Below are 24,247 nucleotides of genomic sequence, written 5' to 3' on the forward strand. Positions count from 1 at the left end.
AGGCACAAGAGACACAGGATCACCCAGGAGAAATGGGGCAATTTGCAGCAGCACCGTCAGGGGCATAAGTGCATGATGAAGGAAATAACACATCTGGGGAAACGGGGGGCTCTGGAAATCGTGCTTACCTTCCACCTCACAGCCCAGCAGCTCCATCCGTAGCCCTAGTCCGCCATGAGTGGCTCTCTCGGGGTAGATCCTGATGAACCGCGTGGAAAGGGGTGGAAATGTCCGTAGCTCAGGTGTATCATAGTTGTTGTTGCCTTCAAAAGACTGTGAAGTATGAAGAACACCAGGTATTAACAAAACCTCCCTTTCAGCAGGAAAGTCCTTCCTTTAGGACTCTTAGCAGGGCAGAGAAATGGGCCCCATTCTACTACTTTGTAAATGACTGACATTCCTTTCCTAAGTGAGAAGGGGAAAAAACAATTAAACCTTCTCTAAGTGACAGATGTCGTTTCTTAGAAACTCTGGAGGATACACTGAGGCTAGACCAGAAGCTGAGGATTTCATGAGACACATTTTTAAATGACAGTCTGATGTGCCTGGGAGAAATGACACTTTGACCACTTCCTTGAAAAAGTGGAGGAAGAAAACTCAGGAAGGGAGCCTGCCATTTTTCAGAGCTTGTAACAGACACCACATTTCCAATAACGACTCCTGTCACATTCTCTTAAATGAATGGGTCCTGGTTTTGCTAAAACTCCGTCCTCTACAAGAGCGAGGAATTCCATTCCTGGAAGAGGAGATAGTAAATTTCACGTACTTCAAGCACTCTGTAACCAAGGACTTGGGTTATTCCAATCCATTGGAACTGCTGTTGACTTAAGCAGTACCACCAGCTGGAGGCATTTGTAGATAAAAGACTTTCTCATCTCAGGAAAGTGACAGGGTCCTGACCGCTAAGCGATTTTCTGATGCCTGGTTGCACTGCAGTGAGTTGGCACCTCGGTGAAGAGCATTCCTAACTCGACATCACTGTGACATGTTCAGGAGCCCGGCCGTCATTGCCCTGCTGCCACTGGATTATTCTGTTTTCCTTTTTACAGTGACAGGAAGGTCAAAATCCTTGAGTGGAATCATAAGAAAATAGAGCAATGGCTATAGACTTGTTTTCTTTTTTAAGAAATGGATAAGCCTGTCTGTATCCTCTTCTCCCAACGTCATTCCTAACCCTGTCCAGAATGGGAAGGGGGGAGGGGATTAGAAAAACCAAACTGCCTTATCACTGGGAGTGTCCTTTTATATATCAAGCATCATGTGATGTTTACTCGTGCAAGGCATTGTTCCATGGGCTTCAAGTATATTCACTCAATTAATCCTCAAGACAACTCCAAGAGGTAGGTTCTATTATGGCCCTCCTTTTACAGGCAAGGCACAGAGAGGTCAAGTAATTTGCCCATGACCTTGGGATTCAGACCTACCAGTCTTATCTGGCGTCCCTCACCGCACTGCCCTTAGAAACAATCTAGTCTGATATCCTCATTTTAATAGATGACAACACTGACGTCTAGGACACTGAGGTCTATTCCCATGGCCACACATTCAGTTTCATTGCTTTTTCTTTAAACGGATTGTGATTTGGGCTTCCAAATCTGGGAGATCATATTGAGTGGGTGGCCGTATCCATCAGGAGTGGGAACCCTGCCCAATACCTGGGTCAAGACATCACAAACCAGCCAAAGATGCCACCATTCGGTGGCGGAGATATCTTGGCCAAATGGGTGACACAAGCAAGAGAAGCTAGATTGGGAAGGTTGTGATTTAACTAGAGGTTTTTTCTGAGTTCTAGAAGTAAATGAATGGACCTTTTTCAACTCAGAAAATCCTCCAGAAATCTAGAAGTATAGGGCTAACACAGACCCACCTCTCTCAATTAAAGTTTCCTTTTATCATTTTCAAGAGTAAATTCACTACCGGGGGCCTCTGCATTCTTGACAGAACTGCAGTTGCTGCCATTAATTGAGAATCTGACGTATAACGTCAGGCCCAATTAAGTGTTCTCAGTAAGATACTAATTACAGTAAAAATAGTATTACTACACACGCAAGTTCTGTGTACGTTAACATAGCTCCAACATTCTTAGGAGAAAAGCACTTATATCTACGGAGTCCCAGGCTTTTCTCCTACTTTTACCTTGAGCAAAGAATTAGCACAATGTAAACACATCATAAACGTTGTCAGTGATGAACTGGGCAGAATATTAGCAAGGAAGGGCCGTATGGAATTGGGCTAAGTTTGCTAACACAGGATTGTTTACAAAATGTCTTTGTGTCCTTTCACTAATCATGCTTTAGAAGAAGAGGGCTTGGAGTATTTAGATCTATTTGCCCCTGAAAAGTCTAGTTGATTCAAAGACTCTGGGGTACCTTGTCCATCATACACTATTTAAGGGTAGGAAGTAAGGCGAGGGCATAGAGGATTTTAAATCCATCAAAGTGCTGTTTTGGAACACAAAACAGTGTGCTCCCTACTTTACCATATGTAAAAGGTACTTGGCATCCTAAGCAGGTACTCTTCATTTGCAAGTTTAAATATAGTATGTTTTAACTATCTTTGTGCAATTTAGAAATAAATACTGCTCCTAAATGGAAGGTTTAACCAGTTTACTTTTTCATCTTGAAGATTTTATTCCAGGGGAAGGACACGTTAGGAATCAGAGATTAGATGCCATGTAAACAATGTAGAAACGTTTATGGTTTAAATGCATAAGAACATGATAATGATGGATGAAATATTTTAGGAAAAAATCTAACACATTCAACCGATCTTGAATGGAGTTTTTTGTTAAAATTGAAAGCTGTGTGCTGGCTTCTTGTGAATGCTATATGCGATGTCCTACAAAGGGAGTGACAGCTTTAGACTTGATCGCAGACGAGTGGATTAGATACTAAAGGCCAGGAAGCATAAGACGCATCCCATCCAAAGCCTATGGCAATTTGTTTCCTTTCCCTCTTAGAAACCGAATGTTGAAGAACATGTCACAACAGCTCACACTGCCATGCGACAGCGGCTCCGGGAAGTTGTTGATTTGCAGCATATTCACACTTGGTGCTAAAGCCACAGGGCTCACAACTCCTCAGAAAAGATCGGCTCTTAGGGGAACTCCAGTTTCTGATGTTTATTTTACTTTTTCTTCTACCAAAACAAGAGGGGTAGACATAAAAGGGGAAAATGAAATGGACACAAGCAAGAAAGTAGCTGCACATAGATTAAAAAAAAAAAACCACTGGAAATGTTTTAGAAACCACAAGTTAACTGGGGATGAGATGGGAGAGGAATTCTTACATTTCCAACAGCATCATCCCTCTTGGTGGTCCGCCCACTGGTGCGGAGCGCAGCCGTAGGGACAGTCTCTGCAGAGCCTCCACATCTGGGCCGAGTGGGAGCTGGCTGCATGGCCCGGCTTTGTTTACCGCCTGCAAAGCCTTTGGCCCCAGTGACTGTATGAAGCCATATTCCCACACTCCCATTCCCTCCAATGAGCTGAAATCTTTTCATAACAGGAGTAGGTCCTTGGCAAAGCAGGGACAGAAAGACTGGGACCGAAAGGCCAATTGTGCTAGGGGTGAGAAGTATCATCAGTTGAATACAGAACCCACATATGGTTCTGCATGCAGAACTGAACTTCTGGGGGCTCTTCCTTATTTTAATCTGAAATCAGTTTCCAGGCCATGCAGCATACTCAGAGCATCCTTTCCTAGTTGGTGTTCTGTGCTCAGGAAATGCACATATATTTAACCAAGAGCCTTAGAAAAACATACTCACTAAAGAATACCAGTTTCGTTAAAAAAAAAAATTATGCCACGTGTTCTGGTGAAGGTTGGAATATTTCTTTTTCACTAGATCCTCAAGGGCCAACTGCTTTTTGAAAGGTTCCAATGTATAAGAAATAGACATAAGCATTATTCATGATAGCCAAGAGTTAGAAGCAATGAAAGTGTCTGTCAGTGGATGGATAGATACCCAACATGTGGTCTGTACATACGATAGAATATTATTCAGCTTTAAAAAGGAATGAAATTCGGACCCAGGTTACGACATGGATGACCCTTGAGGACATCATCCCAAGTAAAATAAGGCTAAATATTGTCTGATTCCACTTACATGAGGCTCCCGGAGTAGTCAAATGCGTAGAAACAGAAAGTGGAATGGTGGCTGTCAGGGGCTGGGGACGAGGGCGTGAAAATTATAGTTTCATGGGGGCGGAGTTTGTTTTGCAAGATGAGGAAGTTCTGGAGATGGGCTTGCACACCAGCGTGAATGTACTTAACCCTACTGAACTGTACACTTAAAAAGGTTAAGATGGCAAATTTTGTTATGTGTATTTCAGCACAATTATGAAACTTTTGAAAATTGTAAAGCACTATAGAATTTAAAGACTCATTCAATAAAAAAATAAAAATTTAAAAAAATTTTAAAATACACTTAAGGGATGCGTGAGAGAAGGGGGCTGGGGGCGGGTGCTCACGGAGAGATTAGAGTCTGCAGAGAGATTCTGAATTCCTACCGCAGTGGCCCCCTGGACCCACCCTCACGACCTCCCGGTCCCCTGAGCCACCTGCTGTTCCCTACGGGAGAGAAAGGTGACCGGCGACGCGATTCTCAGCCGTGGAATTCCTGTCTCCCCTAGAATCTTACTGTCTCCACCACTCGCCCCCGCAGATCCCACGGCTTTCAGGAAATGAGAAGCAGCGCTTCCGCAGGAAGAGGCCGGGGTCCTTGATTCAAGTCAAGGCCGTGAGGGAGGGCCCCCTCCTGGCGCCGCCCCCGCCCGGGACTCACCTTGGCCTTGCGCTTGCTGTCGTCCATGACCATCTTCCAGTCCGAGCCGTTGTTGCTGTACCCGATCTTGAATTTCCTCATGAACACCTTGTTCTCCCGGTGCTTGCCCCCCTGAATGATGACGCCCCGCACGATCTTCTCCTCCGCCAGGTCCACCTGAAGCCACTCGTTCACGTACGGGTGCGGGGCGGGCGGCAGTGCCCAGCCCGAGCGGCTGGTCACCAGGCGGATATTTTCAGGCATCCAGTTCCTGTCCCCTTGGTTGGATGCTGTGATCTGGGAGTCAGAAATAAGTCCGGACACCATACCCAACATTCCAGAGCAAGGATAATCTAGAGAGGGGAATGGAATAGGCGATGTAAAATGATTTTCTAGAAGTCTCCATGCTTAGAAAGAGAATCCAACATATTGAATAAAAACGTGGAGGCATGGACATATATACACTACCAAACGTAAGGTAGATAGATAGTGGGAAGCAGCCGCAGAGCACAGGGAGATCAGCTCGGTGCTTTGTGACCGCCTGGAGGGGTGGGATGGGGAGGGTGGGAGGGAGGGAGATGCATGAGGGAAGGGATGTGGGAACAGATGTATATGTATGACTGATTCACTTTGTTATAAAGCAGAAACTAATTTAAAAAAAAAAAAAAAAAAACGTGGTCTGTACGCATTCATGTAGATTTGCAAATGTCTGGATCATCTGACATTAAACCAGAGCTTCCCCGTTCCTCTTTCTGCACTCCCTGCCCTACACTCACAGTCCGGTAAAGAAAATCTTCGATAAGAACATTTCTTCCCTTTTTGAGTTCTTCTACATTTAAGGTCAAAGTATTGACATTCGATTCCTTTGGTATCCAGAAGTTATCCCTAGATCAAGTACAGGCCCTGCCCAATGGAGGTTCAGTTTATGCGGGGCTGGAGATGTGTAAACCAATAATTCCAACAGCAGGAAAGTTGCCAAAACAAAAGCAAAAAGAAGATGAGGAGGAGGTGAAGAGAAAGAAAGTGCTCGGCTCAGCTTGAAGAGGTACGAGGGCCCCCTCGCGGGGGTGGGGGAATCCTTTGGATTGAGCGTTGAAGGAGGGGCCCATCCTCCCCCCAGGTGTCCTCCCCACCCCCGTTTCTAACTGCACAAGAACTTTGCACAATCCCGCTGTCAACTCAGATGTCCCAAGTCCAAACAGAAACAGTCTTTTCCCCTCGACACCAAATCCCTTTATCCAGCTCTGCACTTTAATGGGAATCACCACCAATCAGCTAGCTCCTGCCTAGTCATCTTGTCTTTCCATTTTCCATTTTCCATTCCTGTTCTGCTACCAAATCCTGTCATATTTTTGTTAAAAAAAAAAAGTCTTGCGATCTTCATTTCTTTTGGCATCGTCTTGATGCCATGGCTACATGCCAAGTGGTCTCCTGACTACCCTCTCAAACCCCAGTTTTGAATCAACAACACCCACGTCGCTTTTCATAATTTTTTTTGTTGTGATGTCACTCTTATGTTCAAAAATCTTCCATTGCTAAGGAAAATAAGCCAGACACAAAAGGACAAATACTGCATGATTCCACTGATATGAGGTCCCTAGAAGAGTCAAATTCATAAGGACATAAAGTAGAATGGTGGGTTCCAGAAGCTGGGGGGCCGGGAGTGGAGAGTTAGTGTTTCATGGGTGTAGAGTTTCAGTTTAGGATAATGAAAAGTTCTGAAGATGGATTGTGGTGATGGTTACACAATAATGTGATTACTGAAGCCACTAAATTGTATCCTTAAAAATGGTTAGAATGGTAAACTAGGTTATGTACATTTGACCACAATAAAAAAGAGAGATCTCTGAAAAATTTCCATGGCTCTGCATTATTTATGGGACACTATAAAAAGCCTCAATCTGGTTTTTCAACACCCTCACTTGGGCTTCATCCTAGGTATCTAATTTTCTTCCCTACTGCTGACAGTAATCCAGTTTCTTCCCACATACCACAGAGAGAATTCTCATCATTGCCTTTGTTCAAAATGTTTCTGCTGCCTCCTCATCCTCCTGTGGACAGAGGTGAGTTCTGCCCAGACTTTCAAACCCAGCTTAAGGCTCTTCCTGAAAACTTCTCAAATGACTCTATCCTTTATCCTGAACCCTCCCTTCTCAGAAATATGACTACCAAACAGGAAGCTGCACAGAGTTTAGCATTAAGCCGTTCTCTCCATGTTTTAAGATTGGGAGTCCTGTGTCCAGAATCAGATTAGAAATTCCTCAAAGGCAATGAATGGCATCCTAGATCTTTCTATATCTTCTACAGCAGCCCAAGGAGCTTCTGAGCAGGAGAGTACCCATCACTGATTAATTGATTGGTGGGTTAATAACAAAATGTTCAACACTTCAATTATTCTCTTTTCAAAATTGTACATCTCCATGGAGGACATGCCAGGAAGGAGAATCTGTTTTTCTCTGAAACAACTCCATTCTGCATAAATCAAAATTCAGCCTAAAATGTAACCATCGTGAGAGGCATGTTTCTAATACAATTATTCTGTGTCCGTGTTAGCAGCTGACCCTTAAGAATGGATTACTCAGATACTTTCCACCTGAGTTGTGCAGTTCAGATCATGCCATTTCTTTACTCAAAAATTCAGTGCCTGCTCACCTACAAATTATGCACGTACTTTCAACCCAGAGTGCCAGGTCTTCCATACCATGGGCTTGCAAGGCCCCTCCTCGACGAAGGCTCCCTCACCTCGGTGGTGGTAGTAGTTGGGGGCTTTCTCTCATTCTCTTCCCTCCACTAAAGGATTCCCCATCATTTTGTCCTTCCCACTATCTTAAAATCTTGACTTGTTTTCAAATTTTACCTTATACATTCAATTTTTCTGATCTCTCCAACTAGACATGGTTTTCCTTTTCTGGGACTCCTCCTAGCTCTCCACCTGCATGTCTCATATATACGGGCCATATTCAGTTCTTTGGGTTGCTACTTGCCTCCCCAGGTTTGAAGTGCTCTGAGGGAGTGAACCAAGTCATATTAAAAACTGTTCTATGGGGCTTCCCTGGTGGCGCAGTGGTTGAGAGCCCGCCTGCCGATGCAGGGGACACGGGTTTGTGCCCCGGTCCGGGAAGATCCCACATGCCGCGGAGCGGCTGGGCCCATGAGCCATGGCCGCTGAGCCTGCGCGTCCGGAGCCTGTGCTCTGCAACAGGGGAGGCCACAACGGTGAGAGGCCCGCATACCGGGGGGGGGGAAAAAAAAAACAACAAACTGTTCTATGACTCCTTGTGCCCTTTATTCTTTGTATTTGCTCTGCAAATATTTGTTGAATGAATCAGCTTATTAACACAATAAAAGGCAGTTGTCATTTTCCCCAAGCACCCTTTCCTGTAATTCAGCCGCAGTATTTGCTCCAGGCTGGGATCTGGAAACCAAGAATAAATTCAATGGGGATTATAAAAAGATTGACAAAAAAGATTTTACTGAGGGTCTCGGAAATTATAGTGTTAAAAATAGAAGTCACATTTTTGGTCACTGTGGTCACACCTGTCTGATTCAAAACCAGCTTTTGCAAAGAAAATGTTTAGCTGGTAATATGTACCAGATGTTACCATTTGGAGAGAAACACAATTAACTTGAATATTGTAAGGAGGGCAGAACCTTTACCAGAAGAATGTCCCTTCTCTAGTGCAGAGCTGGCTAGGGCACAGTCCTCGCATCCACAAGCCTCGTGATGCCAGCCCGCATCCTGCCAATACAGCCCTCGTGCAGTCAGAAGGGCATTCCTTCTGCAAGTCGGCCTCATCCAACATCAAGGAAGAGGCACCTTGATTTGCCTTTGACTGAAAACCAGTGACTCACTTTTAGCCACGATTAGGAGAAAGGTTCCACTAACAATTCAAGGTTTGTATAAGCTGCTAGGATCTAGCTCTGTTCGTCCACGGTAGGCTGGCTCAGATGTGCCCTAATTAGCCTGGCTCCATCTCAAATCCTTTGGAAATAGTGTTGCCAGATTTAACGAACAAATAATCTAACAAAAACAACAACACAAGAAACAGCCTGCCAAACTAAATCAGAATTTCAAATAAACAGCAAATAATTTTTTAGTATAAGTTTGTCCTCAATATTGCATGGGACCTAACTTACACTAAAAAGTTATGCATTTATCTGCATCAAATTGAACTAGACATTCTGTATTTCACTTGGCAACCCTGTTTAGAAACCTTAAAACCAATCCTAGACGGGAGGGAGAAACGAGTTCTGTGATGGGGAATTAGGTGGTTCTTTTCTTTTTTTATTGAAATATAGTTGTACAACATCACATTAATTTCAGGTATACTACATAGTGATTTGACATCTGCATATATTATGAAACGATCACCATGGTAAGTCCAGTAACCATCTGTCCCCGTACAAAGCTTTTACCATATTATTAGCCATATTCCTTATACTGTACATTACATCGCTGTGGCTTATTCATTTTACACCTGGAGGTTTGTACCATTTAATTTCCTTCCCCCTTTTCAACCCCCCACCCCCCCAACTCCTTTCCCCTCTGGCAGTGGTTATTTTCATTGATGTTATTTTCCAGTAAAATCTCTGAACTGAGCTTTAACGTGAAAACAGATATACTGGTAAATCAAATAGTTAACCAGTTTTCAAGGAATGAGGAGGTAATAACTGCATTTGATGGGTGAAGCTGAATGAGCATAATTTAATCTTCCCTCGATGACTCAGAAGGTACCTCTGGATGTTGCAGGGCCTGAGATCATCCTTGCAAACTCTTATCAACACAGGAACACGCTGACCTGTGCAGAAGCCGCAGTTAATTAACTTCTGGTTAATGAAAAAGTCAACAGCGTTTGTGATGTGTTCTCAGACAGCAAGGGCATTTTCACCAGTTTCCAGCTTTGCCAAAATGATGAAGCCTGCCTTGTCAAAATAATGAAAATGCTCCTTTGTCAATTACCTACAAAGTAGAATGGTTTGCTCCAATTTTGTCTTCCTTATCTCTCTATATGGTGACCCACCATTGTATACTCTGGTTATTCCAGGATTGCTGTATTTCTAAAAAATAATTTCTGAATGGAAAAATTGGTTTAAAACTTGGGGGCTCTCGAGACTTTGGATTCAAGTGATGTATTCTCATGGTAACTTTTAATTCAACAGTTTCTTTTAAAAAAATCCAGATTGAGTTGGGGCTTGCCCACTCAAACGGAAAGGGTAAAATTTTGCAATCCAGTCACTTGTTTATCGTAAGAAATGGATAAAACTGCAGTTCATTCATTCATTAAAAAAATAAGTGTATTGGGCACGTATTTTGTTCCAGGCACACAGGACGCAATGGAAAAGAAGATAAACATGGCTCCTGCTTTCATGCATCTTCCAGACCCCCAGTGAACCTGCAGTCTTGTATTTCTTTCATTGGTCTCCACCGAGGGGACCATGGCCTCTAAAAGATGAAAATTATCTACTCTGGTAATTAAGAAGACAACACTGATATCGTTGTCTCATTAGGGGCTCTGTTTGCTGGGGCCTATTCTAGGTTCAATTTATTGAGTACCATGAACTTTAATTTACTGGGTACCGTTTAGTGAGCACTTACTCTAAGCCAAGCGTTATAAAATCCTATCACTTAAATCTTCATTACAGCTGAATCAAGGAGATGGAGATCTACTGACTGACAAGGAGATGGAGATAAGAGGGACCGAGGGTCTTGTCCATGGTCACTCATTCACTAAATGGACAGCCCAGAGCAAAGCCTGGATATGTCTGCACACCTTCTTTTTGTGTGACCATCGTTATGACACACTGGCCTCTCCAAAAACCTGCTTTGATCAGTTATTTGGCAGTTGTAGCGATCTTACTAGAAAGATCTTACTAGAAAGTGTCTAAAATATATTAGGGGTCATGATTAAGACAGTAGCAGTATGCAATTTGAAAAAAATAGCTACTTAAAGTAACTGTAAAATAGAATATGTGGAAAATATCAAAACATGGTATTTTAGACATCTGTTTAAATAACTAGGTCATTTAACTATTTTTTAATATCCAGTAAATTATTTGCCTTGTTTACCTGTGAAGACTTCATACTCCTAGAATTACCTTTCAGGAAAATCCTTGTAAAAATGAGAAAGAGCAGTTCAGGCTTAAACAAGGATTTTGTTTAATTAAAAGGAGAGCCAGAAATTCAGAATTCACACTAACGCATTTGGAGTCTTTATGAAGTTTACTTCTTCTTTTCTGGTACAGTGACGTGAAATTAGGTGGGAGGAATGGACCAGAAATTTCCACCCTGCCCTCAGAAGGCCTTGTTTCTATGAATTTATGGGTAGTCTCTCATATTTGTAATGCTCTGAAAATGACCTAGAACTTTCATGCAACTGCTGATCAAGAACAAGAATAAAGCCAGCGTGGGACTCCCCTGGTGGCGCAGTCGTTAAGAATCTGCCTGCCAACGCAGGGGACACCTGGTCCAGGAAGATCCCACATGCCACGGAGCAACTAAGCCTGTGTGCTACAACTACTGAGCCTGCGCTCTAGAGCCTGCAAGCCACAACTACTGAGCCTGCGTGCTGCAACTACTGAAGCCCGGGCGCCTAGAGCCTGTGCTCCGCAACAAGAGAAGCCCGCACTCACCGCAGCTAGAGAAAGCCAGCATACAGCAACAAAGACCCAATGCAGCCAAAAATAAATAAATTAAAAATAAATTTAAAAAAAAAGAATAAAGCCAAGATAATAGCTAACCTTCACTGCCCCTTTTCTCCCTCCAAGCCCCTCTCCACCCAATTCCTGCCTCCAAGGACTTGAACTTTCTAAATGCTTAGATCCTAAAACAATAAACAAGTCTGTCTCTAGGATGGAAATAAATAAAATTTGGGGAAGAAATCAAAAGTCAGTTTTCACTTTCCAAAACGAACTGTACTGTCAACAAATGTATTTTTTTTTTCCTCCTTCATTAGCTCTTCTTCAAATTGCTTGTAATTTCATGGAAAACTGCCCAGGTGATTTTTTTTTCCTTCAAAAGTCAATAGTTTCCTTCTCTAAAAATAATTATACTTAAGAGGATAAAAATAAAAACAATAGTGTTGGCATTCATGCAATGAGAAGTTAAATGCCCTTAATATGTACACTAACGTTATATGAAAGATAGCTCACAGATTTTTTTTTAAATAAATTTATTTATTTATTTTTGGCTGCGTTGGGTCTTCGTTGCTGTGCGCGGGCTTTCTCTAGCTGCGGGATGTGGGATCTTCCCGCACCAGGGCTCGAACCCCTGTCCCCTGCATTGGCAGGCGGGTTCTTAACCACTGCACCACCAGGGAAGTCCCAATTCTCAGATTTTTAAACGTTGTTCACTTTTAATTACTTTTTGGTGAATCAGTTACCGATTCTGTCTTTGAAGTTTTAAGCTTACTATGGAGGTTACACTGTACTTTTTTTTTAATGAAAAATTTGCAGTGTATTCACTTAAATGGAAAGGAATTCTAATGTGACTGCTACTTACTTCAGAATACACAGTGGTTGTACAGGAAGATCCATGGACAAGTAAGAGCAGTACTGGTTGCCATAGAAACACAGTGAGAATAACAGGACCTTCTTTTACTCCCTGTTCGGTACCTGCCTATCTTTTTAGCCACTTAATCGCCCAGTACCTCATCTTCGCCTCTCAAGTAGATATAATCCACCTACTTGTTCCAAATTTAACAGAGACTTTTAAAGTCCTTTTAATGTCAGAAGAAACAATCTCAAAAATGAGAAATACTGACAAATTGATTTCTAATGTTAGCATATTCATTCAACAAAAGATAGACATATATTGAGCCAAAACCTAGGAGAAAGTTGTCAGGGCAGTTAAGTGAGTAAAAGGAGAAATTCTTGTAAATTAAACTACTCCTGAACAGCTACAGCTGATGAGGCCACCTCTAGACTTCAAAATTAAAAAGACAGGTAAGTCAGAGAAAGAGAAATATTGTATAATATTGCTTATATGCAGGATCTAAAAAGAAATGATACAAATGAACATATTTACAAAACAGAAACGGACTCACAGACTTAGAGAATGAACTTATGGTTACTGGGGGGGAAGGATGGAGGGAAGAGAAAGTTAGGGAGTTTGGAATTGACATGTACACGCTGCTATATTTAAAAAGGATAACCAACAAGGACCTACTGTATAGCACAGGGAACTGTCCTCACTGTTAAGTGGCAGGCTGGATGGGAGGGGAGTCTGGGGGAGAATGGATACATGTATACGTATGGCTGAGTTGCTTTGGCTGAAACTATCACAACATTGTTAATTGGATATACTCCAATATAAAATAAAAAGTTAAAAAACAAAACAAAAACAAATAAGATACAGGGATATAATATACAGCACAGGAATATAACCAATCTTTTGTAATAACTTTAAATGGAGCATAATCTACAAAAGTATCAAATCACTATGCTGTACACCTCAAACTAATATAACATTGTAAATCAACTATGTTTCAATTTAAAAATATATATGTAAATTAGAAGAAAAAGTAAAAAGACAAAACAGGTGAAGAACATTTCACACAACTGTTATTTATTGTAACTCTACTAAGTAGCAGTCAGTGTGCCGAGTACCGAGGAGACAGAGGATAACGGGGAAGGTACCTGCCTTCTTGGAGCTTTACCTGCCTTCCTGGAGCTTGCCATCTAGTGGAAAAGCACCACTTAGTAAATACCCACCACACGTCAGGCTGTGTAAATGCTTCGTATCCACTAGCTGATCTGTTATCACAACAACCCTGTTTTCCAGGTGAGACAACTAAGGCTTTTTTTTTTTTTTTTTTCTTTTTTTGCGGTACGTGGGCCTCTCACTGTTGTGGCCTCTCCCGTTGCGGAGCACAGGCTCCGGACGCGCAGGCTCAGCGGCCATGGCTCACGGGCCTAGCTGCTCCGCGGCATGTGGGATCTTCCCAGACTGGGGCACGAACCCGTGTCCCCTGCATCGGCAGGCGGACTCTCAACCACTGTGCCACCAGGGAAGCCCGATAACTAAGGCTTTGAAAGGTCATAAACTGCCCAAAGAAATAAGCCAGTGAGTAGTACAAGTAGGATTTGAACACACTTTTGTCTAAATCCAAAGCGTATGCTCTTAACTATCAAATGAAAATGACCGACCCCATTTACACCAAATGACTCTTCCTATATTTAAAAGTTTACATAAATCAAACCCAGGTGATCTTCAATCTTACCTGTTATCTTGCAGCCATAGACTTCAAATCTCATAGATATGCCAGTTTCCCAAGTCACAGGTTTGATTCGGACAAATCGAGTTATCAGGGGTTTGGGGAAAACTCCAATCACAACATCTGTGGGGTTGGTGTTTCCCTGAAAGATCTAGATGGAAAAAGGAAGGGCCCTTTAATAGCAGACATTTTGGATTGTCTGAAAACAAATCCAGAAATATGTTTTCACCAGTGCTTGTCAAATTATTTACAATTTCCTCACTGTTTACCGTGGCTGAGGTAGTGTTAATAATTTGTCATGTTATTTTTCCAAATAATGGCAATCAGAAAGAATTGTGTCTAATATAGAATGTTGTCCTAATCATCTATTCAATTTTCTGAGAGGATAGAACCTCCAAAGGTACTATTATACGGATAGCATTTGTTATAGAATACTATGCTATTATCTAAAAAAGTGGGAAAATTATTAACATTATCAGAAGGACTTACAGAATACTGTAGACAATTCTTGGGAACTCTCACTATTGTACTTTCCCAGGAACCCCTCAAAGGAGTGCTTTTTGAGTTCAATGTAGGGTCTGACTTTTTGAAAATTCTAGAGCTTTCTCCCTTTTAACTTCATTTCTTGATGGAAGATCTTATCCCTGACGTTAATGAAAGACTTTAATCTTTTTCAGTTATTGGTAAAATTATGTGTTAGTGGTCAAAATCAAAACTGAGTTATAAATGATATGTAATAGAGAATCCGTTTTCCCAGGGCTTCTGTTTCTAGTTTTAAAAATGAGTCATTTTATTCTAAGAAAGATGAGCCATGTAACTGCAGATGTAATGAGTGCCAGTCACGAACCGGTTTCCCACAAGTGTCTGTTGGAGACACTCAGCCTGGGCATGGTGCCACGGCAGTGTCCTCCAGTGAGATCTCTGAGGAACGGGGACTGTCTGCCACGTGGAACCCTCTGGCACTCGACCAGTCTCAGATGGGACTGAAAGCCTCCACTCCCCTGGATTTTACTCCAGCTCTGGGTGGGGACAGCTGTGTAAAAGCACTATGTCTCAGTCACAGGCCTTGTGTAGCTAGAGCATCCCTGGGCCATCAGAGGTGCAGAGACTCCCACCCACCTTCCCAGATGAGTCCTAGGAGGAGGACCACCGTTCCCCTGGGAGAAGGGGCTTAGAAGAGTCAGCCTGGAGTGCTTACTCCATTTAGCCCATGAGGCCTGCTCCATGGGAGGTGGTCAAATGCTTTACTAAGTCGGCTGTTAGCCGGATCCCTCTCCTGAGACGATTTAATATCGAATTTATCCCAGCCTGTGACAGCCTTTAGATTTCTGTCTTACTTCAGCAAATCTCTCTCGGAAACAATCTGTGTGGAAGCATTTTTTTTTTTTTGGCGGTACGCGGGCCTCTCACTGTTGTGGCCTCTCCCGTTGTGGAGCACAGGCTCCGGACGCGCAGGCTCAGCAGCCATGGCTCACGGGCCCAGCCACTCCGCGGCATGTGGGATCTTCCCGGACCGGGGCATGAACCCATGTCCCCTGCATCGGCAGGCGGACTCTCAACCACTGCACCACCAGGGAAGCATTTTTGTGTGACGATGAATAATGGGGACCTGCCTGAAGGAGCAGAGCTTCCCAGACCAGTGTTTCAAGGGCCAGTGGATCCATCGCAGGGAGGTTCACCCTGAAGGCATTTTATGTTTGCTGAAAACCAGGTAAGGACACACATGCCACCAACAGAAAGAGGGCTGCTGGAATGCTGGTGGTCGAAGGCCGCTGTTGCTGAGGTACCTAGGCCAACTCTCTCTGAAGAAAGCAGGGCAGGGGGTGGTGCCTGAAAGGCCCCAAAGTAGTGAAAGGCAGGTGGGCAACAAGAGCTGGACTCCGGGTGGATGTGGGGATTTCATTTGGGTTCAGTGAAAGGGTGCAGACACATGCCAGGTCTTTGCTGACCCTTTATTCTTTCTGCTTCCTACTCTGGAAGGCCCTCTGTGTGCCAAGGTGACCCAGATCATGGACTGAGAGTGAGCTGTGTGCATGTCAGATGCCCCTACGGCCCTCGTGTGCTCCCCACACCCACATCCGGGCCACGCAGATAACCGCAGACCATGGCTGAGAAGCGTGTCTTGGAGAGACAGCGCTCATTGATTAAAGAGATGGCCTGAAAGCTGGGGTCAGCCCTCCCTACTCTCTCCGGGTTCTTCTGTATGTTGGTGTGTCCTTGGCATTAGTGTTTTTTCGTTTGTTTGAAACTAAAGCATGCCTTCAAAAAACAACTCCAAAACAAGAATAAGTCATGACACTCAGGGTCAAAATTTACTCACTAGATCTCCACCAATGACTATGAGGGTTTTTCGTCCCCAGATGGAAGATCTGTTCCACATCCTCTAGGGCTAGACAGCGGCCTTGAACTGGTCTGTTCACAGAGCAGCTGCATCCCTATGTCTTCCGCCCTCCTGCCTGCCCTAAGGGACAGGGAGGGCTTTGCAGCTAATCAAAGGGTATTTATAGGCCTCTCACTTCACACCCAGGAGGCTTTTCTCAGTTTCAGACCCAGAAGGAGAAAATCAAGGCCAGGAATGCCCCAAATGGAGACAAGCACATGTTAATTGGTCTCTTCCCAAACCCAGGATTCCAGGTTACCTGGATCTTTGCTACTATCCTCACCAATTCTGTGCATTTCACTCGGCCTCCAGGGCAAGCTTTTAATTTTGGGGAAACAGCAAGCATGAGTTCTCCAAAATCTTTTGATTAGTAAATCAGAGCGCAGCATAACTTCAAATAAACAGCAGGCTGAGAAAAACATCTCAGTTCCAAATAATTCAGAGCAGAGTGCCCGAAGGGAAGGGCATGGTGTGGCCTCCTCAACAGAAAAGTAGTGAGGAGGTGGCGTGTGGCTCCTGGGATCTGAGGGAACACCTGTAGTTCTGTTCATTCGCACAGAAGCAGCCAAACACACTTGTAAATTAGTTTGTGAGCCACAGAGGGTAGATGAAAAGGAGTCTTCTAAAACCAGCCCATTACAGAGAGGAAGAAAGGATCAATCTATGAAAGAGAATGAGGAAACACAGGCAGAAAGACAAAACAAAACAACTCCAGAGGTTCTAAGAGCACGGTGTTTATCCTGTGCATAGTCCGTGTCCCCGTGGGAGGTTTAAAGTGATTCTTGAGTTTGACTTAATTTGGCCGGTATTGACTTTTCTTGGAAGCAACCGTAGAATTTCCTTTTGGCTTCTGGATCTGGGAACATGAGACCCCTTCGTCAGATTTAAACCTCTAATTGCACTTTTCATTTTAAATCAATTGGAAAATAAACCAGGCAAGACAGCAAGCTCCCAAACAAACAAGTGAAAATTGATCATCCACTTCAAAGACCAGATTGCTGGAGGAGGTGGAAGGGAAACTTACAACAGGTTTATTTCCTTCTTTTATGGTGATCCAGTCTTCCCCGTTGGAGCTAACGTCTATTCTGTATGTCTTGACATAGTATTTCTTCTTGGTTTCCTTTGAAATAGCTCCCTGTGTCCCGACAGCAGTGACAAAGCGCAGAAGGCCCAGGTCTACCTACAAGACAATACCAGCCTTGTCAGTTGCCCATCCTTGTACCTCCAGAATGTGGAGCATCTTTTCCTGTGGGTACCATGGTGTAGTTTTCATCCACCTGGGATCAACAAACCCTAATTCCATCGGCATCAACAACCCCAAGAAAGTCTCCAATATGATAAGACAGCAGCTGCCCTAGGTTGGCAATGGCCAAAAAAGAGACCTTTCTCATTGTTGCCACCAAGATTGCTTGATCCTTGGTACAAAAGAGAAAACTGGGTTCAATATCATGTTACTGTATTTTCTAAGAGATTCACAATACTTTCTAAACAGCACGTTAATGATGTCATTTTACAAATAGAAAATCAAGACAAACAAAATAAGCTCACATACTGGATATGGAGAGGCCTGGACTAGAACTTGAGTCTAACATGATCTCCCTTCCCATCACTCTGCAGCATCCTACCTCCTTCCAAACAGAATGTGGATTAGAATGATACTGACTCTGAAAGCACTTGTGTGTACTGCGGGTTGAGAAATGGGCCATAGATTTATAATCTGGAATGGAGTCGAGAGAAGGAGGGCAAAGTTAGGATTTTTGATCCACCTAAACTTCTTCCTTTTCCGTATCTCTCCTTGTAGTTCAGCTTCAGAGGCAGCAGGATTCCCAGGCATCAATCTGGGAAGGAACGATGCCTCTGTGGGACAACGGCTAGGACTTAACCAGCTTCCACTGGTGAGTTTCCAAGGGAGATGTTCCTCAGCACAATGGCCTTACCTTCATCCCTCACTAGACTTTCTCACACCCCTGACAGCTGGGCCACCTGGAGGGCACCACAGTAGTGATGACCAGAGGGTGACCAAAGCCCGAGGTCCCTGATTGCATCCCAGAGGTCTGCAGTGGCTTGAGTTGTTCCCATGGTCCTGTGATGTGAATGGGAAGGACAGAGATCAGGCCCTCAAGGTTCCAGTACCGGCTCTGCCTTGAGCTTGCTCTATAGGGCCTCAGACAAGTCACATCATCTTTAGGCTTCTAGTTCTTCATTTGTAAAATGAACGAGTTGGACCAGATAACCCAGAAGACCCCTTCCCTCTCTGACTTCCTAGGACTCCATGCTTTCAGAAAAGTGAAATAGGTATTTTTTCTTTAACTTTCCTTATTTCCGTTGTTAATAACCAAGAATCATCTTAAAACAAAAATCATCACCAGTTTCTCTATGTTAGAAATATTTTCCTTTTATGAATACATTTGATTATTCCTATAAAATTGTTTTCCTCTACTATGCCCTCTATTTATTGGATTTCTGTATAATACAGAGATTTTAAAGAAATGAAGCACAAATATTTGGCAAATATTTTGTAAAGGACACAAAAAGTAATTGCACGTTACAACTGATTAGTAGTAACAAGATACTTCAACCGTATATTATATTCACTAGTAAGAGGCTGTTTTCCCTGAAAATGGCAACAAAAGCCAAAAAACAAAACCCCTAAGCACACCACCGCCCCCACAACCACAGCTTCTGAATCCTGCTTTCCAGTTGCTACAGGACAACCCAATTTTCTGAAAACAATATTTCAATTAACCGTCTAGTGCCCGTGGGTCATGAACAGCTAAAGAATTTCCATTTTATGTACAGCCTGCCTTGTGAAGAACGACTATTGTCTTCCACGAATTGCTTTTTCCTGAAGGCCCTTGGAGTAGTTAAATCAACAGGTTGCCAATTCCTTCAAAACTGAACCAAGACTTACATCCAGGAAAAACAGCAATGTCCCTGCCACAGAGAAGCCGACTTGAACTTAACACAATTCAACAATAGGAGATTTCATCTAGAAAGGAAGGGGATACCATTCAATGTAAAACAATCTTTATTTCATTTTCCTGATTTTTAAGATGTAAAGTCCAGGCTCTAAACGCTCTCACCAGATTTAAAAGAAAACGGAGCAAGCCTTTAACAGCAATAAATATTTTAAGATAATAATGGTGGGTGTTCTAAATCTTAATTTAACAAATAAGTATTTATACAACGTATTTTATCAAGTGCCTATACCTGTTAACTGGAATTTGCATTTTTTCCAAAAGTGAATACTAGTACTTTGTATGAATTTGTGTACAAATTTCAAAAAATGGAGGCAGTCCACGTTTATCAGATTTAGCCAACAAAAATGCAAGATATTCAGTTAAATTTGAATTTCAGATAAACAACAAATGTTTTTAGTATAAATATGTCCCATGCAATATTTGGGACATACTAACAACAGGTTCATTGCTTACTTGAAATTCAAATTTAACTGGGTGTTCTTTTCTGGATGTTATCTGGCAAGCCCAAACCTAACTCTGTTCTGGACAAATAACCAGATGATTTCAGGTTGCTGCAAAAACTCTCTGATTTCCTAATGCTGCAACTTGAAAGTTAATGGGTACTCTAGACATGGCTGCACGGAAAATTTTCAACTGTTTTCAGGTGCTCTCAGACACTTAGTGCTTTGCTGACTGTCCACTGAGTCATGCCCTCATGCCTAATACCAAATCCACTTTCAACCTGAAGGGTCCTTAAAACCTTGACATCCAAGGGAGCATGAAGCAGAGCTGTGCAAATAAACTCTTCCTGTCAAACCTACAAATGGCTCTTCAGTTTGGAAAAGCTTAAATTCCCATGAGTGTATATGCAGCTTAGGCTGATTGGAAATAACTCTAGAACTTCATTCCCTGGCTGTCCTTTTCCTATTTTTAAAATTTTGTTCTCAGGGTAAGAGTTAGTTACTAGGTAAGAAAGAAGTAAACTGGTGGTCAACTAGAAGAATCCTAGGCACTAGAAACAACTGACTTGAAAGGAAGGAGCCACTGACTGAAATTAACCAGGTGCCAACACATGAACCGACCAAAGTCCGAGACTGAAAGGCCCCAAAGCATACGTATGAATCACTCATAAAGAAGAAAAGATATTTTCTTTTCTCAACAGCAATGAAATGCATTCACAACCTCCCCTTGTAATTGCATAAGGTTTCCTGTTGTGCTTTAAAACTCTGCAGATTCTCTTGCTCACTGTGCTGGGATACTTGAAATTTCATTTCATTTTTCTTCCTAACATTACTACCACTGGGTTTAGAAAGGATGAATGACAACCTCACCAAATGATTAGGACTGGGACTTGAATGACTGGAGTTAAAACTGAATGGTACCCAGAACTCTACCAAGACACAGACCAGCACTGTGGAGATGCTCACTGGCAACACCACAGAGGTTCTTTTAAGTCCTTTCTCCCTGGGGACCTTTGTGGAATGCCCTAACAGAGACCCTCAGCGCCTGAGAGAGTTTGGGAGGAGACAGATAACTCTCAGCCTCAGAAGCACAACTGCTCACACCACAGGTATCTGTCAGGAGACCCAGAGGGACTTAACACCTGCGTGTTTATACCTTTCTCAGGGCTGAAGCCATCTCTGCTAATCATGACATTGGCCTCAATTAACCTGCTGTTTTAGTCTCACCTGCTGCATCTACCTCCCCTCCAACCGTATCTTCCAGCCGCATAAAGTATTTATTCTTCCTAACACAAGATATGGCTTTTCTGTCTTTGTGCCTTCACATGTAAAGTTCTGTCAACTTAAAAGAACATTTTCCTCTTTTTTTTTGACTGCAAATCACTATTTCCTCTTTTTGGTCTGATGGGCAGAATAAGGCACATCTAACTCCAAGATGTTTAGTGCAAAGCTCAGGTCTCCATCTGTCAATTCATCATATTGTGTTTTTCCTCTACTTCCATCCAGACTTTTATGATTTCTTTTAAGGAATATCTGCTTTTCTATAGAGAAAAGTGATAGATGTCTATTGAAAATTCATAAGATGCAGAAGACATTAAAGGAGAAATTAAAATCTTCATAAGACCACCAATAGGAAATAAAGGCTGATAATAGCCTTCCAGAGTTTTATTTCCTTATGCAAAATATATGTAACCATCGTGTGTATGTTTTGTTATTGTAAAAATGAGGTCGTATTACCTCTAAGTTTGATATCCCGCTTTTCGTTTAGTTTTATGGATATATTTCCATGCCAAAAGTATTTTTCTACATCATCAATTTCAATGGCTGCATGGTATTCTATGGCCTGACTGTAGCGTCATCTATTTAATCAGTCGGCCGCCTGTGAACACTTCTACTCACCTTGATTGACATTCATCCAGTGGACACTTAGTACTGTGTTTCCACTAAGTTCTGTATTAAGTGGTGAGGATACAAAGAGCAGCAAGAATGGGAGACACAAACACAAGATTACAGGATGGGGCAATGCACGGAGGAAGGAGAGGTAGGAGGATTGGACACATCTCACAGCTGACTTTGATGTCTAAGACACCTACTGAAAGATGCACAGTAGGAGCTCACAAGTGGATAAAAAGGGAAAGGCTGTTCTAGGGAGAAGGGGGAACAGGAAGGGCAGAGGCAATGGGGAGGAAATGAATGAATGAAATAACATCACTAGACAACCTACCATGTTTCCCTCACCGCTATGGACACTATTTGTCAAGAAATGGATTGATCTCTAAAGAGTACTGTGCTCTGCTCATTCAGAAGCCAAAATAATCAGTTGTCACGAACACCATTCAAAATCTGGCCATCCTCTTGGTGGGTTAGCTTTTTGAATTCTGATGAGCTCTCACCAACCTCACATCCAGGAGACAAGATTGGCGACCCAAGACAGGCAGCTGGAGAGACAAAGACACAACCCCGAGTAGTTCTACATAATGGCAGCCCTCTGTGTTTTGGAGGGTTCATCATCCTAAACAGTATTTCCCTTCTCTTAAAAATTCAGACACACAATAACCATAATGAAGTAACCTGCTTTCCCTAAATCCAATCAACTCTGCTCCCATCACTGTTTTTTTATTTTGAAAGAATGTCATTCATTATTTCACAGCTGCTTTATTTTTAATTGGAAGATGAGTGTGATTTCACATATGAGTTTGATGTACTTTCTGTTTAACATTAAGGGTGATGGTGAGGGGGTGGGAGGATGGGGGGGTAGTACAGAGCTGAACGTCAACTGCATTCACTGAAACTGTGGAACGTTTCACTCCGTGTGTGTGACAAACATAAACATCTGGTACTTATCTGATGGTCTGTAGGCAATTTGACGGAAGTTTACCAAACTCCTTTTGAGTTGGAGTGGCCACTCTGAGTTAGCTTATCAGTGTTAGCAGAAGTGACCCCATACGACATCCTGTTTCCAATATAAATATAAAAAGCCTAACACTGCTGGTAGAATGTCTACCTACATCTTATCTTCACTGTGCTCTCCACACAAAGAGAAGACACAGCTAGACATCAGGCACAGAGGAGGAAAGTGCAACTTTCAGTAGAAGAAAACAGCTGTCTTCATCCCCTTCTGGGGGGCAGGGCATGGTGTCCTACAGCTCCTGTGGGGTGAACTGTCCACCTCCAACTCCCTCTTCGTTGTAAGATGTCTACAGGTATTAACCCACATGCACTTTATGGCCATGGCATTGTCTTAGTAATGATAGGAAACACAATCCCCAGATAAACAGAAGCCAGGAGAGATACATGTTTTACTGGGAATCACTTGAGGACAAAGGGCACGTTTTCGCATCGTGCAGTACATCATGAAGCAAACCTCTGCAAACTGCTGGTTAAATACCAGCATGCAGCCTCCCAGCCATGAAATAGATATCATCACTTCCTATAATAATACATAACTAGCTATTGGTAATGTCATAATGTGGAAAGTCTCATTTCCAAAATGAAAAATCTGTCTTGCTCAATAAAATACTGTCCATTGAGCGAGCATTGACAAGGGAGTGTCTCCCGGCTTTTGACATTCCCAAGACAGGTCAGTACAAGAGCCTGAAAAAATAAAGGACAAAGAACTGGAGTCTGATTAAAAACAGGAAAAATACTTTCTTTGGGGGGGAGGTGGAGTGTGTCGGATTCTTTTTAGAGCATCTCTGATGACTCAAAGAGCTGTTTAATTCATCACTAGACACTACAAGCTAAAGAAAATATTTTTAAGCAATTGTCTCATTTCCTTAGATAACACACGTGCTTTCTGATAATGCCTAAGCATCTGAACATCAGTGCTGTTCCAGGATCTGGGGGCTTAATTCACAGCACCTGATCATCATGTTCCTTGACTTACGATCTTGGACTTTTTATAGTTGCCAGTAGGAATACAACCATTTTATAGTTGGTGACATAATTCTCTCTTTATGTATTTTTCATGATTACTGTATTACATAGAAAAAACACTGATGGTTAAAATTACTATTATATATAGAAAATTCATAAGGCAACCCCTATGTGTCAGGCATTTTATTAAGGGCTAAATTTATATAGATTATCTTTTCAACTCTGAACAATCATACAAGGAAGGTTTAGTGGACAAAGCAACTGAGGAACAAAGTGATGTGTGAACCTTGCTCAGAGTCCCGTAACTTGTCAGTGATTAAGCCAGGACTTACCCCAGATCAGACTGGTGGCCCATGTACATGCCACTACACCCATGCTCTTCCTCAATTCCTATCTTAAAAAGCACAATTATCAAAAGGTGATTTAGAATTTCTTAGTGAACAAAAATTAAATCTTATAGTTATTCTTTCTGGAAATTACATATTTGTATAATTATCGAGAATATGAAACCATTTATGATTACTTTGACTCCGTTTAATGTTTACATTGACTACTGGAAAGCCAAATTTTGCAAATGAGTCACTCATGCTGTTG

The 24,247-nt window shown here is 42.5% G+C and overlaps 1 protein-coding gene across 6 annotated transcripts in view; it reads right to left on the bottom strand.

Annotated features, from left to right (window-relative positions):
- The window catches only part of NRP1 (neuropilin 1), a gene marked incomplete at both ends in the record, with an annotated part of 134,841 nt that overhangs the window by 23,715 nt on the left and 86,879 nt on the right, over window positions 1-24,247 (bottom strand). For all 6 annotated transcript variants that reach the window (XM_079700369.1, XM_079700368.1, XM_079700373.1 and 3 more), the window contains 4 exons: window positions 129-273; window positions 4,786-5,117; window positions 13,983-14,127; window positions 17,381-17,536. In XM_079700369.1, coding sequence (XP_079556495.1) covers window positions 129-273; window positions 4,786-5,117; window positions 13,983-14,127; window positions 17,381-17,536 — 778 coding nt within the window. The remainder of the gene's footprint in view (window positions 1-128; window positions 274-4,785; window positions 5,118-13,982; window positions 14,128-17,380; window positions 17,537-24,247) is intronic.

Source organism: Hyperoodon ampullatus, assembly GCF_949752795.1.
Source record: "Hyperoodon ampullatus genome assembly, chromosome: 3".
In the NCBI taxonomy this organism is placed as follows: domain Eukaryota; kingdom Metazoa; phylum Chordata; class Mammalia; order Artiodactyla; family Ziphiidae; genus Hyperoodon; species Hyperoodon ampullatus.